At 48.1% G+C, this 17,593-nt stretch overlaps 1 protein-coding gene across 1 annotated transcript; it reads left to right on the forward strand.

The window, feature by feature from the left end:
- Positions 1–41: 41 nt before the first annotated feature.
- Positions 42–16,181, forward strand: LOC143002029 (vesicle-fusing ATPase-like). Its single transcript, XM_076151953.1, has 22 exons — positions 42–150; positions 2,224–2,309; positions 2,651–2,747; positions 3,542–3,581; positions 4,416–4,582; positions 4,703–4,810; positions 4,961–5,036; positions 5,248–5,403; positions 7,032–7,231; positions 8,218–8,383; positions 8,505–8,579; positions 8,726–8,913; positions 9,743–9,838; positions 10,012–10,168; positions 10,282–10,415; positions 10,526–10,592; positions 10,727–10,806; positions 11,743–11,877; positions 12,135–12,248; positions 15,198–15,253; positions 15,457–15,524; positions 15,902–16,181. The coding sequence occupies exons 1-21, from the start codon at positions 97–99 to the stop codon at positions 15,485–15,487; spliced, it is 2,283 nt and encodes a 760-aa protein (XP_076008068.1). The 5' UTR covers positions 42–96; the 3' UTR covers positions 15,488–15,524; positions 15,902–16,181.
- The last annotated feature ends 1,412 nt before the right edge of the window (positions 16,182–17,593 follow it).

The following is a 17,593-nucleotide window of genomic DNA, read 5'->3' on the forward strand; positions in this document are numbered from 1 at the left end:
GGATGTAGATGCAGGGCTAACGCCGTTAAGCAACGTTAAGCAACAAACCAACTTGCCTGTAGCAACTTCCCCCTGAAATCTGTCAGCGCGGCGTTTATGCTGAATTGCACTTCAACATCCAGGGAACCAAACACAAAGATGGCCGGCCGGGTGAGTTTATACAAAACGAATACAAACACGAATACAGCACAGGTTAGAACAATTGAATACTAAACATGACGGAAAGTGAAACGGCGAAGGTTGTTTGTCACACAGTGAGCCAGCAGAGCACTATGGGCCTGTGTGGTACTTTCAAGACGTCATTCAAAACTTCGTTGGCAGCCCGGAAGACGAGTGGAATATCTCATGACTCCCCGCTCTGTTGGCCTATTCAAACTCTTTCCTTGGCTCTGAATTACACTTTGTACATCCTGTACTTTGGCTACCAAGCAGCCAGACTCGCTGACTTGTGCGTTGCCAAATCGCACGTATATAAATGCTGCGGGTTACCGAAAGAACAACCGAAAGTAATGGCAATAACAGTGGAAGTGAGCGGGAAGAGAGAAGCTTTCTACTAACGTTAAATGCAGTATTTATACTTCTATCCGTGGCGTTTTAGTAGTAAGCGAACCATTCTCGAATGTAAACAAAGGGTGTCCGTGTGAGGTCCTGTCTGTTCTGACCTACTGTTGGTGCTGATGTACCAATCAGCTGTTGTGTAGTCACCCGTGAACGCATCAGACCTTTAAATACTTTGACTTATTATTGTAAAAACAGCACAACTGGAACACAAAACAGTAAAAGGGCACAATATAGGGGCCTAGCACACCTGATTGGAATGCAGCCATTATTAATTATAGTATTTTCATCTGTGTTTAGTGAAAGTAAAGTGAACATGTGCTGTGTCAGGATCACTAGTTACTATCTAATGTAGAGGCTGCTAATTCAAGCAATACTTAAAGTTCCCAGCACACTGTGATGAAAGAGTGTTGTTTTTGCCCAGGGTCACCCCCATGACCTCTCACACACTATACATCTGAGCTGATTACTTGGTCACAATGTGTGTAATGCCGTTTTATGCAATCTCTTCCCATAGAACAGCCTCCTGAAACAGAGACTTCTATTAGAAAGGCTTGGGGCTGTCAGGGATTAAAGGGCGGGATTGATTAGTTAGAGTTTGAAACAAGTGTCAATCTCAGTTCCTTTGTGCATACGTGATCGTCTTTCTCCACTAGCACTAACATGGTAAGGGCCTGTGATGTGACATTAGATAAGAGTCATTCAGTCCAAGGCCAATTATAGTAAAGCAGGTCTGTTGTTAGAATGGGTGCTTATATTTGGCCTTTGTTGTCTCTGTGCAAAGGCTTGGCTTAACTGTGCCCTCAGTCGGCACTGCAGTGGCCTGTGTGTCTGCGTGCATCATTCACAGTAAACCCGTCTGTGCTGTATTCCCCCCCAAAAAAGGCCTTCTGTGGATGCTATGAAGTAACAGGCAGTTGTAGAAGAGTTACCTTAGCTTTATCTCAAGTGTGAATGAGGAAGAAAGTAACTAAGTGAGGATCTTGTTTGGCCTTGTCATGTTCTCTTAACGGCTCAGGAGCCACACTTGAGGCCGAAACACAAAGGAGCAAAGCAAATCTTCAGAAAGTCAATAAAAACACAACTCAACTGTCTACAGTGCAGAATGGGGTCCTGGTAGAGTACCAGCACTCTTCCTCACTCAAATCCCAGCAGTCTATATTGTGTAGCTGTTGTGTAATGCATGTGTGTACGTTATGATCGACCAACAATACTCCGGTACGTAAAGAATAAAAATGTTATAAGGACCACAGAGAGCCACCGATCACTCAAATGTCCTTAAAGCTGCGCAGTGTGAAACCGTCCAGTGTCGTTTGGTTGATCAGACCTTGATTGAAGACAAGCGGCATCCCGGTGGAATCTATTGTCCAGCTGCACTAAAGCTCCAGAGGCTTTAGTGGTGTAACAGAGCACCATGGCAACGTGCACGGAGCGATGGTCTTACGAGAGTCGGCGACACAATCTGCCTGTCCGTGTTGCCGTGCTACTGGAAATCTACAGTATGCATACGGAGCCATGAAACAAACACAACTGTGGGTCTCATTGTAACACACTGTGACAACTCCATCTGGCATTTTGGTTGAAAATGAATCAAGTTGTAATGCCAGGGTTGTCATTCTGTAATTGAGCTGTACTTCAAAAACCTTTCCTCTGTGCTCCTTCCAGGTTATGCAAGCGGTTCGATGCCTGACTGAAGAACTGTCGCTCACCAACTGTGCCATCATCAGCGAGAAGGAGCAAGGGATTGAGCAGTGAGTGTGATTTCCTCCGCTGCCTTTTTTGCTTCTGACGCCACCTTACATGTCACAGCAGACCCTCATGTCACTTTCCACGTTTGTAAAGTTCTTTTAGATGCCAAACCTCAGGAAAAACATTGATGTAATAGTTTTATATCACTGTTAGCTCCTGTTATATCGTTTCTTTAACGCTTATGTAATCAGTTGAGCCCATTTTATAGTTACAGGTGACAGAAGGAGCCCCGGAACGTTCAACCTCCATCTCCTCCCTCTTTTAAACAAACGCCCGACTGCTCATTTGACTGAGCACGCTTGTCTTTCCACACACTTAATCTTCCCCCTTGTCTCTCTCACAGACACGTGACGGTGCGCAACTTGAACCACAAGTTCGTGTTAACCTTGAAGACCCACCCCAGCGCGGAGCCCGGGACCATCGCCTTCAGCCTGCCGCAGGTAGACAGACAGGCTCCTGGGCGTTATATGTTATATTTATCTGTTGCTTTCTGTTAACTAACCACCATTAACATGTCAGAGTAATATATGTAGGTTCTCGTTAAGATTCTGTGGCTTTTAACGCTGGCATGGTGTGCAAAGGGGTGAATAACGTTGATTTAACACTTCGCGATGACAATTGATTAAATGTTAATAATACATACTTATATGAATCACAAGTACTGTATTGTTGATCTTTAGGGGCCTTTTCATAAAAGTTTCTTGAATATTTATGCGTTTGTTTTGGAGCTTCCTGGAGCAACACTTCAGTTGCACTCCTCATAAACGTCCACTAGAGGGCAGTGACAGCTCGCTAATGGTGTTGAACACTTCAACTTGTTTACAACCACTTAACTTCATTGTTTGACCTTATGTCCTGTAAGTCAGGACGTTCTCAAAGGTCTCCTGGTTTACTGTGTGCTAATTGCATGGACCTGTCTCACCTTATTGTCTCAGCCTGTCTGTCCCTGCTTTTCTTCCTCTCTTGCCTCGCTTGTCTCTGCCTCCGCTCGCCCTCCTTCTATAAACACGGCGGCCACAGCGGCACACAGGTACTACTGTAACCTCCTGACAATGACCACGGAGTTATTTTTACCACGGCAGTTTCTTTCTTTCTTTTCCATTGGTAGTGATGTAGCTGTCTTCATCTCACCTTTTATTCTGGCTCAATAGTAACCTGTTGTCTTACGTAATACAGCAGCAGAGACACGGCCTGTGAAACTAAATCCACCTCCTTCTCTTTCTTTCCCCGACAGAGAAAATGGGCGGGGCTGTCCATCGGCCAAGAGGTGGAAGGTGAGTTGGATTTGATTTGATTAAACGACCAGGTTACACACCCTGCTCGTATCTATTACTGGAAGAGGCTGGCGGCCCTTTGTGACGAAGCCTCGCCGTCTCTATTGATCCCCGAGCGCTTGTCAGTCTCTCAGCCTCGTCCGCAGCCAAAAAAAACACGACAGCTTCTGACATCAAAGCCGAACCTGCAGACTTTGTTCATTCAGCTTAAACACGGGCCGACATTAAAGCCCCCCCTCCTCCTCCTCCTCCTCCTCCTCCTCTTCCGAGTTCCTCTCCCGCCAGAAGCACATCTCTCCCTACGCCGGCTGCAGATGCCTACACCCCGCAGATTAATAATGATACATGGAGTTCGGGGGGCTTGACTATTATCTGGGTGTCACGCGGCTGTTGGGGACGTGATTTATACAGCGCAGGGAGAGACAGCATAACAATATCGCTGGGTGGTGATACAGCGCATCTGTCTTAAAGGTTGGCCAGCAGCCAGAGGAAGAGGAGACCTATTCTTTGATAAAAAAAAAAAAAAAAAAAACGCATATCTCAGCTCCCTTTGGCCAAATGCCCACATTGGATGGGCCCTATTATGGTTCTGTCTGTGTATCAGGAGGGAAGAGGGGGGGAATGAAAATATAATCCACTAGCTCTTCTGTTTTTTTTATAAACATACTGGATCCACCTGCCAAGTAGCTGAAAGGGTGAGAGATGGTTCTCCTCCGTCCTTTCATCAAAGGGAATGATATCGCCTTAACTGTCTATTTGAACAAACTTTAATTATTGTTTATGCCGTTGTCTTCCCTTTAAGATCTCATCATCTGTCCTGTCTCCTCTCTGCAGTCACCAACTATAAGTTTGACAAGTCCAAACAGTGCCTGAGCAGCATGACGGTGGAAGTGGACTTCCTGCTGAAGAAGTCCGTCGACAGCAACCCGTACAACTCCGACAAGATGGCGGCGGAGTTCCTCCAGCACTTCAACAACCAGGCCTTCAGCGTTGACCAGCAGGTGTGTGGGGCTTTAAAGAGGGGGGGGACAGCGCTGAAGAGCTTCGCTCACTCGCTCTGGAAAAGCTCCAAAGATTGATCTCTTTCTAACGTTGCCTTTTCCTTCTGCTGTTCACTCTAGTTGGCGTTTAGTTTCTGCGACAAGCTTTTCAGCCTGAACATAAAGGACATGGAGGGCATGGACCCCAGCATCCTTAAGGGAGAGAACTCCTCTGGAAAGAAACCCAAGGTACCAGGAGACTCATCAGTCCCTCTCCCATGATGTTCACGCACCAGCACACACTCTTATTAACAGCTGTGGAAGTCATTAATAATAATATCTGCAGTCAACAACTTCACTTCCTCATGTGTTCTCGTCCCTTTTTGTTTCTCTTCTTAGATTGCGATTGGTTTATTGTTGGGGAACTGTCAAGTGATTTTCGAGAAAGCAGAGAACTCTCCGATGACCCTGATCGGTGAGCGTCCACGGTGACTTTCCTCCATGCGTCCACAGGGGGGCGCACTGCTTACACTTTTGTTTTGGCTCTGTAGTGTGTTTGTTGGCAGCGGTGCAAACAGTGCGACCGTGCCAGTGACCTGTTTGCAGATAACCTTCCCATCATTATTGCTTTGTCTCGCTCTTTTTGTGTGATGCGTTCAGGTTCTGATTTTGTCTCGTCTCCCCAGGAAAAGCGAAGACCAGAGAGTCCCACCAGTCCATCATCAGTCCAGACTGGAACTTTGAGAGGATGGGCATCGGAGGCCTCGACAAGGAGTTCTCCGACATCTTCCGCAGAGCCTTTGCCTCCCGAGTCTTCCCTCCTGATATAGTAGAGCAGATGGGTGAGTGTGTGTGTCCTCCGCCCCCCACCCCCCCTTTTTTTATCAGCCACAAATGTATCATTTAAATACGGAATACTGACATCTACACAAAGCCCTAAAATATCACTCAATCTGTGCTCCAATCTGTGAGGGAACATGTTTGTAGAGTCACAGGAACTTGTCTCTCATGGTCGCTTCAGGCCGCACAGATGACATCACTAATGCCTGCTGGAGTGGAGCGCTGTAGTCAGTTCTCACACTCAGCCTGTGTTCACTCCCTGAATCAATATTATGCCACACACAACTTTTGAGTAATCCCTTTGAGGAACGCATCACCGTCTGAATCAGCGAAACCTGCAATCAGCCGCGTTGTCGGCCGTGACTCAAGACATCGGCGTCCTCCGCCTCGCTGACCCCTGCACACACACACACACTCACACACTCACAGCTCTTTGACAGCTCTCAGATTACCGTGATGATTCACTCTTCTCACATTCTAGAACAAAGGCATCGGGCAGTGACTCATGCACTTCAAACCTTCACACGGACACACACACACACGCACACACACAGATGCAAACACTAATTCGCTCTCAGAATAATTGTTTCACACAGCCTGCTAAGACCTGCTGTATGGATTAGCTAAACTTTAAAAATGCTTAAATGCACTTTATTGATATGCAGCACACACACACACACACTCCGTACTCACACGGCTCCAGGCGCGTGGTGGCGAGCAGCGTGTGATCTGACCTTTAGCTGGGTGTCTGTGTGCAGCGGTCGGCCTTTGGCTGTGGCCAGCTGGCCGGTGTAATGAGATGGCGTGTCCTGATAGACCATCCTGCTAAAGGTAAAGCTCTAATTGGCAAGCATGAGGAGCAGGGAGCACAGGTGCTGACAGTGTGTGTGTGTGTGTGTGTGTGTGTGTGTGTGTGTGTGTGTGTGTGTGTGTGTGTGTGTGTGTGTGTGTGTGTGTGTGTGTGTGTGTGTGTGTGTGTGTGTGTGTGTGTGTGTGTGTGTGTGTGTGTGTGTGTGTGTGTGTGTGTGTGTGTGTGTGTGTGTCTGGGCGAATGTTTGAAAAGTTTCACCTTGTCTCCCCTTTGCTCCCCGTGAGGTGAAGAAGACGGAGGCTTCAGTCTCGTCCCACCCAACACCCCTCCCCACACACACACTCACACACACACTCTTCCCCTCCTGTCCCCCTCCCCCCTCCCCCCACCTGTCATCCTGCCTGCTTCTCCTTCAGCAGCCCCAAATGGCAGCTCAGATGCTTATCTGCTGCCTCTGAATGAGTCTGAGCTAAATGTCATTAAGCAGGTGCAATAAGCCATTTAGACACTCTCACACACACACACTGCATACACACAGGTTAGACCAGAGAGGAGACCACAGTAGAAATGACTCATTGTAAATGATGTATATATGACTGTGGCCTAATTCACGTAATCATCAAGTAACACCAGCAGAGATGAAATGTAAAGGTTATCGCTGCTTTAACTTGAGTGAAGTATGGAAGTAAACCTCCTCTGTTTGGCCTCTGAGCTACAGAGATACGAGCTCGGTCGAGTCGCAGGTTCTGTTGATAAATTCCCTCTTGCTCAGTTCTAATGTGGTTTCTTCACGCCTTCGCTGGTGTTATTTGTCCGCAGGCTGTAAGCACGTGAAGGGAATCCTGCTGTTCGGACCCCCCGGCTGCGGTAAGACCCTGATGGCGCGGCAGATCGGCAAGATGCTGAAGGCGCGCGAGCCCAAGATCGTCAACGGCCCCGAGATCCTCAACAAGTACGTCGGCGAGTCGGAAGCAAACATCAGGAAGCTGTTTGCAGATGCGGAGGAGGAACAGAAGAGGGTGAGAGAAGGACTCACACACACTCACACACACACACACACACACAAATACACAACCGTTTATTAAATTCACTGCAGATTTTTATCCTGACACAAGAGGAAAATGTGTTAAATGTTTGAACCTTTGCGGAGTAGAGTGGAATCTAAAGCAAAGTTGAAATACAACAAAAGGTCAAACAGTTGATAATTCAATCTCTATTTTTAATTTCTCAGTTGTGTGTGTGCAGCTCCATCACCTGTAGCGCCGCAGCCTCACCTGTGAGCCACACGTCAGAGAAAGTCTCTTAATAAAACCCCATAAAACACAGATAAGAGTTTGCCTATCTAAACAGAAGAAATTAATTTCTGCAGGAGTGGAGAGATCTGCCCTTTAGCCAGACATAGTTGTAATAACTTTGGTAAAGTTCTGTCTTGTGTGTGTGTGTGTGTGTGTGTGTGTGTGTATGGCATGGGGACCCAGCGATGATGCTTCATTCAGAGGGTGGGACACTTGCGTCGAGCCTCACTCCTCACCAGCTAATGAGGGGCTGGCTTCTCTTTGACCTCCCATTAGACCCCCTACATGCACACACACACACACAAACACACACACACATCATCCAGTGTGTGCTTGCAGGACAGCTCCACACCTGCTTTAAATGCTACGTCTGAGAGTGACAGGGCCATAGATGGAAGGATAACCCCCCACCCTGCCACTCTCTGGCGGTTTCCATCTGTCTGCTGTGTCGCGGGTCAATGTTGCCTCTCAGGCCTGCGTGAAGGAAAAGCTCAGCAGCATCTGTGACCTTCTCTTATCCATTACATACATGTGATCTTATCAAACATGTGAGAAGTCATAGACAATTCAAGTCATAGCCCACTTCATGTGTTCTACTTGAAGTATAATACAAGTACAGAAACATGTAAATATCAACCATTCTTTCTTTTTCTTTTCTATCTGTTGTCGTCCTTTCTTCTTCTTCTACTTCTTCTTCTTCTGCTCGACAGCTTGGTGCCAACAGCGGCCTCCACATCATCATATTTGACGAGATCGACGCCATCTGCAAGCAGCGTGGCAGCATGGCCGGCAGCACGGGGGTCCACGACACGGTGGTCAACCAGCTGCTGTCCAAGATAGACGGCGTGGAGCAACTCAACAACATCCTGGTTATAGGTGCACTGATGCAACACACACAAACACACACACAGACACTAAGATTTCCCCTTTGCCCTGTGTGTGTGTGCGTTATTCATCCTTTTTTTCCCTGCCATCCCTTCACCCGTCTCTCCCTCAGGCATGACCAACAGGCCTGACCTGATTGACGAGGCCTTGCTGAGGCCCGGCAGGCTGGAAGTCAAGATGGAAATTGGTAAGAAGTGAAGAAGAAGTACGCCGCATCACACATCTCAGGGGCCCGGCCAAGCAATCAAAACAACATCGATAACGTTTAAAGGCTGTTTTGCTGAGGTTTAAAGCTTCTCCTCCTCTTTCCTCTTCTTCTCTCTCTTCTCTCAGGGCTGCCAGACGAGAGGGGACGCGTCCAGATCCTGAACATCCACACAGCCAAGATGCGGCAGTTCAACCTGCTGGCCACAGACGTGGACGTGAAGGAGCTCGCCGTGGAGACCAAGAACTACAGCGGCGCCGAGCTGGAGGGTCTGGTCAGGGCCGCACAGTCCACAGCCATGAACAGACACATCAAGGTCAGTCTTTAAAGGCGTATCAGACTGGTTCTTTTCTTAGTTCTTCCTCTGCAGAGCCAGACTCTCCTCTTGTGTTTTGTAATAAAGAGATCAAAACCTCCTCTCTGCCTATAATATAAAATAATACACAACAACGGTACTCTGCGTCGTTTCAACAAGCGAGGAAGAACTGAGGACAGGGCCAAGGTCTGTGTGTGTGTGTGTGTGTGTGTGTGTGTGTGTGTGTGTGTGTGTGTGTGTGTGTGTGTGTGTGTGTGTGTGTGTGTGTGTGTGTGTGTGTGTGTGTGTGTGTGTGTGTGTGTGTGTGTGTGTGTGTGTGTGTGTGTGTGTGTGTGTGTGTGTGTGTGTGTGTGTGTGTCTGCTTGTAAGTGTTTTATCAGGTGTGCAGGCTCAAATCCACACAGCTCACTCAGAGCCACGGGTAAGGTGAGGTTCTCATCTGTTAAGTGTTCAGCTCCCACGCGTACACACACACACACACACACACACACACACACACACACACACACACACACACACACCCACACACCCACACACACACAGAGCGGCGTATATTAGAGGGTGATGATACGAGACAGACAAGGACCTTACACACGCCTAATGGCTGTGACGTCCTGTCTCTCTCTCCTCACGTCTCCTGCCCTCCGTCCCTCTCCGTCTGACCTTTCTGCACTGAGGGAGCACATTGTGTTTCCAGCAGATTGCGCAATCGGCTTGAAATGACAGTCGGTGCAACAGATTTACCAGTTGGCCGTGGAGCTTGTGGACTTATTGAAGTAACGCATCACTGGCTAGTTCTCAACCTGTAATGTGAACATGTGTGTTGTAGGCCAGCAACACAGTGGAGGTCAACATCGAGACAGCTGAGAAGCTGCTTGTCAACAGGGTCGACTTCATGGCCTCGCTGAATAACGACATCAAACCTGTAAGTGACTCTCTCTCTCTCTCTCCCTCTCTCTCTCTGTACTATTCTGTGATAGACAGTATATGGTGTTGTATGTAGAATGTGTAGAATCGGCCTCCAGTTCGGTTTTTGAAGCTCAAACAAAGACAAGAATCTCTCTAATTGTCTCTCTCTCTCTTCCTCTCTCTCTTTAGGCCTTCGGCACCAACCAAGAGGACTATGCCAGCTACATTATGAACGGCATCATCCGGTGGGGCGACCCCGTGTCGGCAGTCCTGGAGGACGGGGAGCTGCTGGTGCAGCAGACAAAGAACAGTGACCGCACGCCGCTGGTCTCTGTGCTGCTGGAAGGTAAGGACACACACTCATAAACATCCACCTGCACACAGTAAACACTGCCTGACTCATGTATACTCCGCTTACCACTCGTATTACAAAACTGATTGACCTTTGACCTCCACCAGGCCCACCTAACAGTGGGAAAACGGCACTAGCAGCGAAGATCTCTGAAGACTCTCAGTTCCCCTTCATTAAGATTTGCTCTCCCGATAAGATGATCGGTCACTCCGAGATTGCCAAATGCCAAGCCATCAAAAAGGTGACACCATCAGTGAGCCAGGGAGATAGAAAACATTACAACCAGGAAGTTTATAACGTATAACGTAAAAGTATCGGGTTGAGTTTTGACCTCCATGTTCACTCTAACAGATATTTGAAGACGCCTACAAGTCCCAGCTGAGCTGTGTGGTCGTGGACGACATTGAGCGCTTGTTGGGTAAGATGGGCATACATTAAACATGAAGCTATTCTATATAGATGGAAGTAGAACAGCTGATTGAGCTTAATGTGATGGCTGCTTGATGATACTAAAAAGGAATTAACTCTCTGCCTTTCCCGCCTCACTTCCAGATTATGTTCCAATCGGCCCTCGTTTCTCCAACCTTGTCCTCCAAGCTTTACTGGTCCTGCTGAAGAAACCTCCTCCAAAGGTGAAACACACACACACACACACACACGTTATTCTGGTAATTTTCCTGCAGCATGCTTGTATCATTGCTAGTCGTGTGGTGGCAGAAAGAGGGCAGCAGATCTTATGGATGGCAGTAAAAACGATTTTCAGGAATTGTTGGCTGCGACTGGCATGTGCGAGCAACTTTGTGTGTGTGTGTGTGTGTATGTGTGTGTGTGTGTGTGTGTGGTTATTAGTGAGTGTTTTGGTGCAGGGCTGTTGTCCTCTGAGTGAATAGTGTTGGTATCACTCTTTGTCTCCTTGCTGCAGAGTTCCTGTGTATGCGTCTGCGTGTATGCGGGCATGTGCGTTTGTGTACGTCCAAAAGCCTGTTTTTAACCCCCGATCCGTTGTTGACGCGCCTGTGAATGAGAGTATAGCTCACTATATGGCTGCATGAGAAGTGGCGCGGGGCCTGGCGCTGAATGCCTGGCCGCGGCGCTCCTCCGGGGTTGTAAAGCGCTGGGCCCAGCGGGGTGCCTGGGGCCGGGGGAGGCCAGGGGGACACGGAGGAGAATGGTCTCTGTGAGAGAGCCGGGACCTGGCAGCGCCGCCGCCTGTGTGGCACCTCATCTGCATGCAGCGTCACAACCCCCCACGCCATGGGGGGGCAGCCGGCAGCCATAATCCCCCTGTCTCTCCTCACCACCCCTCTCTCCTCTTCCTCCCGTCGTCTTCTGCTTTGCCTTCGACTCCTCGCCATAGTTGAGCTACGATTCCTTTTTTGCGTCTCTTCTCGCTGCTGCGTGTCGTCCAGTGTGATCAGGGTAAACACAGAGACATCCACCGCCTAGAACACCACCTGATCTGTCCTCCCTATAGCCAGTGCTTCAGTAAACTAAATGTGATGACTGAGTACAGGATAATGAACCAGTGGGTGCTTAAACCTGTGACATCACGTCCACTCCTCCCTCAGGGCCGCAAGCTGCTGATCATCGGCACCACGAGTCGCAAGGACGTCCTCCAGGAAATGGAGATGTTGGACGCTTTCAGCACAACCATCCACATTCCAAACATCTCGAGAGGAGAGCAGCTGGTCGAGGCCCTGGAGGTACGTCTCACACTCACACACACATAACCCCACATTAGGCCATACATACACTTTAGTACCCCAGACCACGTCTTTCAATCGCTCTCTCCCACCACAAGTAAAGCCTTTAACTGCGTCTTCTGCGGTCGACAGTCACACGCGCAGTTTGACAGTAATTCCTCAATCCCGATTCTCTGTTAAAACACTAAAACGGCCCGTTTGTGGAGTTTATTCATCTCCTCTGCCGTGTTCTCCTTCCTCCCATCTGCTCTCCACAGCTGCTGGGAAGCTTCCAGGAGAAGGAGCGGGCCAGCATAGCCAAAGTCGTGAAGGGCCAGAGATTGTGGATCGGCATAAAGAAGCTACTCATGGTCATCGAAATGGCCGCGCAGGTAAGAAGGACACAGAAATGTCCCCGAGCTCCGCAACACAAACACACATCATCACGCTGCCCCATAAAAGTTCTGACCAGTGGGTTCTGTCTGCATTGTAGTTCTGAGAGCGATGGAGCTTCTCTGTTATTGCTTCTTCGCCAGTGACGTCTGCGCTCTTCCTCTTCCTCCTCATCTGGTCAACATTCTCAGCAGTCAACAGAATCGACCTCAGTCACAACAAACTGTCATCAATTAGCCGGAATGAAAAACAGTGTGTGGCTTTGGCGATGATTTGTTAAGCGCCCGGGATCCAGCGCGTCCGTAGCTCACCAGCCTGGTCCCGATCCAAATACATTCATAGTTCTCAAAACCCATTTCTGCTGCAGTCGCCTTCCAACTCACATTCACATGCTCTGAATCAGAGGGAAGCTATTTACAAGAACAATCATATACACTTCCATGGTTTGTTATACCTACAATTTAGTGCAGAATCAATAAACGTCAGGGCTTTGCCGCGGCCAGCAGACTGGAGCGGGATAGAACATAAACCGGCACCGTGGTGGAAACAAAAACGAAACGCAGACCACCGAGAGTTTAACTGTCATTGCAGATTCCTGCCGTCTTTTCCAGCGTGTGAGTGTGAGGATCCTGGGAGTGTGTTGCAGTGTGTGTGGTGTTTATTTGTATTTTAAGGATAGTAAGCAGCCCACTTATCACTTTAAGCACAACTTGGTAACATATGTCCTGCTCTTAGCGAACAAGGCCAGGCAAATTGGATTCAGCAGCGAGAGCTCGGTGTGTGTCTGTGTCTGTGTGTGTGTGTGATGCCCAGTGCCTGCTGTGTGTGGGCTCCGCCGTTTTTTAAAATAGTTGTTACGTGTGAGGTCTTCCCACAATTCCGTTCGGAGTGAGCTCATGCCATTTTCATTTAGCTTTTAATTTGAAGGTTGCCTCATCAGTGCCATCAGAGGAACGCAACAGTGCGCAGCGATGACCCAACACGCAAAACCCCACGCCACGGAAAACCCCGCCAGCTCGGGCCTGCGGAGGATACACAGACCAGTGTATTAAACTGTGGAATAATAATGATGATAAACGCTTTTTAAGGCGGCACTTGTTACCGACTCCACTAAGGAAGCAAGTGGTTTACTGCTCCGAAATGTAGCCAGAGGTGAACAGATGATGTAACCGGCCGTGTTCCGTTTCACTCAACCAATCGCACTCCCCCCCGCCCCCCGGTCGAAATTGCGATCCAGGGTGCGGTTACACAAACTTGCGCCCGCTTTAGTCGGTAGATGTATTTAATTGTTTGTCCCGTACGCGAGTTTGAATGACTGGCGAGGCCGTGTAGGAACAAGAGACCTCGCCGCTTTCCAGCAGGCACAGGACAGCTCGGGGGATTATGCCGTCAAACACTTGGATGTGATTTTGACTGGAAACTGTAATTAGTGGAGATTATCGTACATCATCGTCAGGGACGCGGCGTTTTTCGCAGGAGAGAGGAGAGACGTGTGCGTTTGGGGTCACGGGGTTGACGGAGGACCGCGGGGGTGCAGGGGTTAATTTATTACATTTTTATTCTTTCCACAGCTTGAAAGGAAGCGATCATACAATACTTCTCCTCCGCTTCAAACCGCACCGACAATTTTAAAATTGTATGTAACAATATCAGCGCGACCGATTGAAAACAATGTTGCCTTGTTCGCCCACAACGCCGGGCGTGCGCGTAGCTGCCGCTGGGCTAGTTTTCAATTAAATAACCGGCCTGTTGAGAAGTAAAGAGGGTGAAAAGTGGTCAGCCTGTTTGTGTGTGTGTGTGTGTGTGTGTGTGTTGTAGGAGTCCTCACTGCTGGACTGGGCAGGCTGCAATGCTCAGAAAAGGATCGTTTGGCTCCGATCAGTTCGAATCCCTCACTTAATTGCCTGGGTTTGGCTCGTCCTCGGGCACGAAAACATTGTTAGTTTCGATTCATCATTAGCACATTATTATTATTATTATTATTATTATGATTATTATGACTTTTTTTGGCTTAAGTCTTTGATTCGGGTTCCAAAAGCCATTATTCAGCCGGGGTCCAGGCTCTCAGGTTACCAGGCTTCAGTTTACAGCAGCGCTCGGCTTTGCTCTCAAGGGAGTGACGCACATTTTCAGGCCCAGAGTTTCACCTCCGGCGGCTCCCGGCGGTGCCTCCCCTGCAAAACAATGGCCGCGGTCACCTGATCGATCAAGCCAGCCACTCGGGGCTCATGGCGATCGGAGATTTGACCTAAATCTGACGGCAGGCTCGGTGTTAATTTCCTCCCCTCGGCTGTGCGTCTGTGGTATGTTGATGATGCACACGGCCTGTTTGTGGAGGCCGTGGATGCTATGTTATTGCTGTGGTATGCACTAATGCAGCCATGTTCAACCCCCCCCCCCCCCCACACGCGCGCGCACACACACACACACACACACACACACACACACACACACACACACACACACACACACACACACACACACACACACACACACACACACACACACACACACACACACACACACACACACACACACACCCGCCACCCCATCCCATCCCCAGCCTGAAGAAGTATGAACCTGTGTTTGCCGAGACATGCTGCAAACAGCCGCGCAAGCTCCACACACACACACACACACACACACACACACACACACACACACACACACACACACACACAATGAGCGTTCAGTCTCCTCTTCATCTTTTTTCCTCTCATTCCAAAGCTTCTGACTGCTCTCATGTCTTCACTCCAGTGGCTACAGGCGATTCCAGACATAAGTTATTGCATAGGTTGCCATTAATTTTGCTTCCCCTCCTCTCAAATCCTGTTTGCACAAACCGACACGGCGTGAACTCCAGGACCTGATTGGGCTCACACGTCTTTGCTTTACCGATTTGTTTTAAACGCCAAAGTATCTGATTTGCCGTGTCTCCCTTTTTCTAGATGGATCCTGAATACAGAGTTAGCAAGTTCCTGAGTTTACTGAAAGATGAAGGAGCGTAAGTACTTTCCACAACTCCGCTCACGTTCCCCAAAGAGAAGTGAAAGTGAAACTGTGCTCCTGTATCTCCCTTTACCATAAAAACACCCTAAAGACACAGAATCACCTTCTTCACTCCTTAAGTGAACGTCTGTGCTGTTTGTACATTCTGAGTATGGTATGTTTGATTAATTATACACGTTCTCTCATTGTTTCCAACAGACTGGGTTCTGATAAGTTTGTGACTATCTAGACTTGGTGGAGCCACAGAGGAAACGAGGCATTAAACGGTGAGGAACAACCGAAACAAACTCTTTCCCTGTAACAAACGGATGATGTTATGCGGCCGACTGCACGGCGGCTACAGGAGCGACTCGTCAGCCAGAATTAAAACCCACAATCGAAAAAGCGCCCGGAGCCACGATCATAAATACTCAAACGCCTCAATCGCATCAAAGAGCTCCGCTTATGTGAGGGACTGCACCTCAAGTCTGCACGGAAAGAACATTTAGGAACACAGCAGACAGGCTTTGTAGTCGTCTTGTGTTTTGTTCTTTGCGCGTTTGACGTACGCGTCACATTTGGATAGACGAGGTCACCTGCTTTGAGTGAGATGTTCTCCAGACTACCTGCTCTGATGCAACACTCTTTGTCTCTTCTCACTCAGTTGCTGAAGTGAAACGGAACGTCCTTCCCGGCAAGGAAGAAGCTCGGCGTGGAGATACGTTTCCATCTCTCTCTCTCTCTCTCTCCCTACATCCTTCCCCACTCTTGAAGCTCTGCATGCTTCTCCTCCAACCACACAACCTCCTCCTCCTCCTCTTCAGCACAATGTGGACATAACAGAAATATGCACCGTATGTGTGTGTAGAGTGCTTCTTCCAGCACCCTATTGGGTTTTTATGTAAAAAAAAAAAAGACAAAAGTCCTGAGAGATGGAGATGAGATGTTCATGCAGGAACACTAATAATAACCATGATGTTTGTATATCGGCCTCTTTGTTTACACAGATTATAATTATGATCATTCCAGGATGTAGTTGTTCCAGATCTGCTCACTTTTGGTCTTATTACGTTGTGTATTTGCTTGTGACGGACATTTATTTTATGAATAAATTAATTGTATGACTTTCAGTAAAAGACCCCGGAAGTTTCTTCTTCGATCGGTGACGGAAAGCGGGAAGCGTCAAAGCCCGGCGATGAAGAGTCACAGGAAGGCAAGAAGCAAAAGCACCACACACGTCACTTTGTTCTTCAAATATATAATCTTAGTTCAGTCATACAGATATATACATTGTATAATAAATAATATTTATAAAAACATAACATTTTCAGATTATAAAATAAAAAGGGAATTATTCACTTTAAAACATTTGTACAAAACTTTGGATATAGCAGGGGGGGAGGAAGGGGGGGTGGGGCGTTGTAGAGGATGACGCAAACGCTAAGCTATGTCACAAAGAGGACAGACGGCCTCTACGCTACTGGGTAACTCGTGTTTGTGTTGTGGAATATAATGAATAGGAAGCAGGTGGGACTGTCAGAACATGTCGTGTGGAAACCTCAAGAGTTTCAAGAGAGTCGGGCCTCCATCCATCCATTTTTTATTTCCATCCACCCTCCCCGCGAGTGTGTTCCTCCCTGGCATCTCACACACATAAATCAAGCCGCTACCCGATTGAAAAAGATTCCAAGCTTTCTTCCGAATTCGGCTACGTGTCGCCGTCACTTAAATAACAGTTAATCACGCCGACTTGTGCGGCTTGAAGACTTGATTTTGAGTACATTTTTAAAGTAGCGACAGTATATTAAGCTTCCGATATCTCTTAACGAGCGCCAAAAACGGGTTTGGGGGCTCCAAAGATCATAAATCAGTTCATATGTTCTTGTGTGGGAAGACGGCGAAAAGGGAAGGATATGAAAACCCCGCTGGAACCCACTTGTCATCACAAGTCCCCCCTTCCTCCTCCTCCTCTTCTTCTTCTTTTATGACTTACAGTGATAAAAGAAGGTCTGGTAGCACAAAAACAGAAAAGAACCCTGATGAATGCGGTGAGCGTTAAGATGCACAGATCAGACCAGAATTAACACTTTACATGCTAAAGCTCAACTCAGATTTGATGCGTAAAAAAACCCTTAAATGTTCCTTTAAGTCGCTCGTCGTTGGAATGCAGCAAAATGGGAAGAAAATTGTCATTCGTAAATTCCTGCTATGTTGAGATGAAGAATGAGCTTTAGTGCATAAATGTGTGTGTGTGTGGGGTTGTTATCCGGTGAGGCGAGCATGCTTGTTCACACACATGCCCCCTCCTGCATACCTCCAGTCCCAGCCCGATTGTAATATTTCAGAAATGCAGGGC

This window comes from Genypterus blacodes, unplaced genomic scaffold (assembly GCF_046128005.1).
Source record: "Genypterus blacodes isolate CSIRO-AG114 ecotype Tasmania unplaced genomic scaffold, CSIRO-AGI_Gbla_v1 ptg000055l_1, whole genome shotgun sequence".
NCBI lineage: Eukaryota > Metazoa > Chordata > Actinopteri > Ophidiiformes > Ophidiidae > Genypterus > Genypterus blacodes.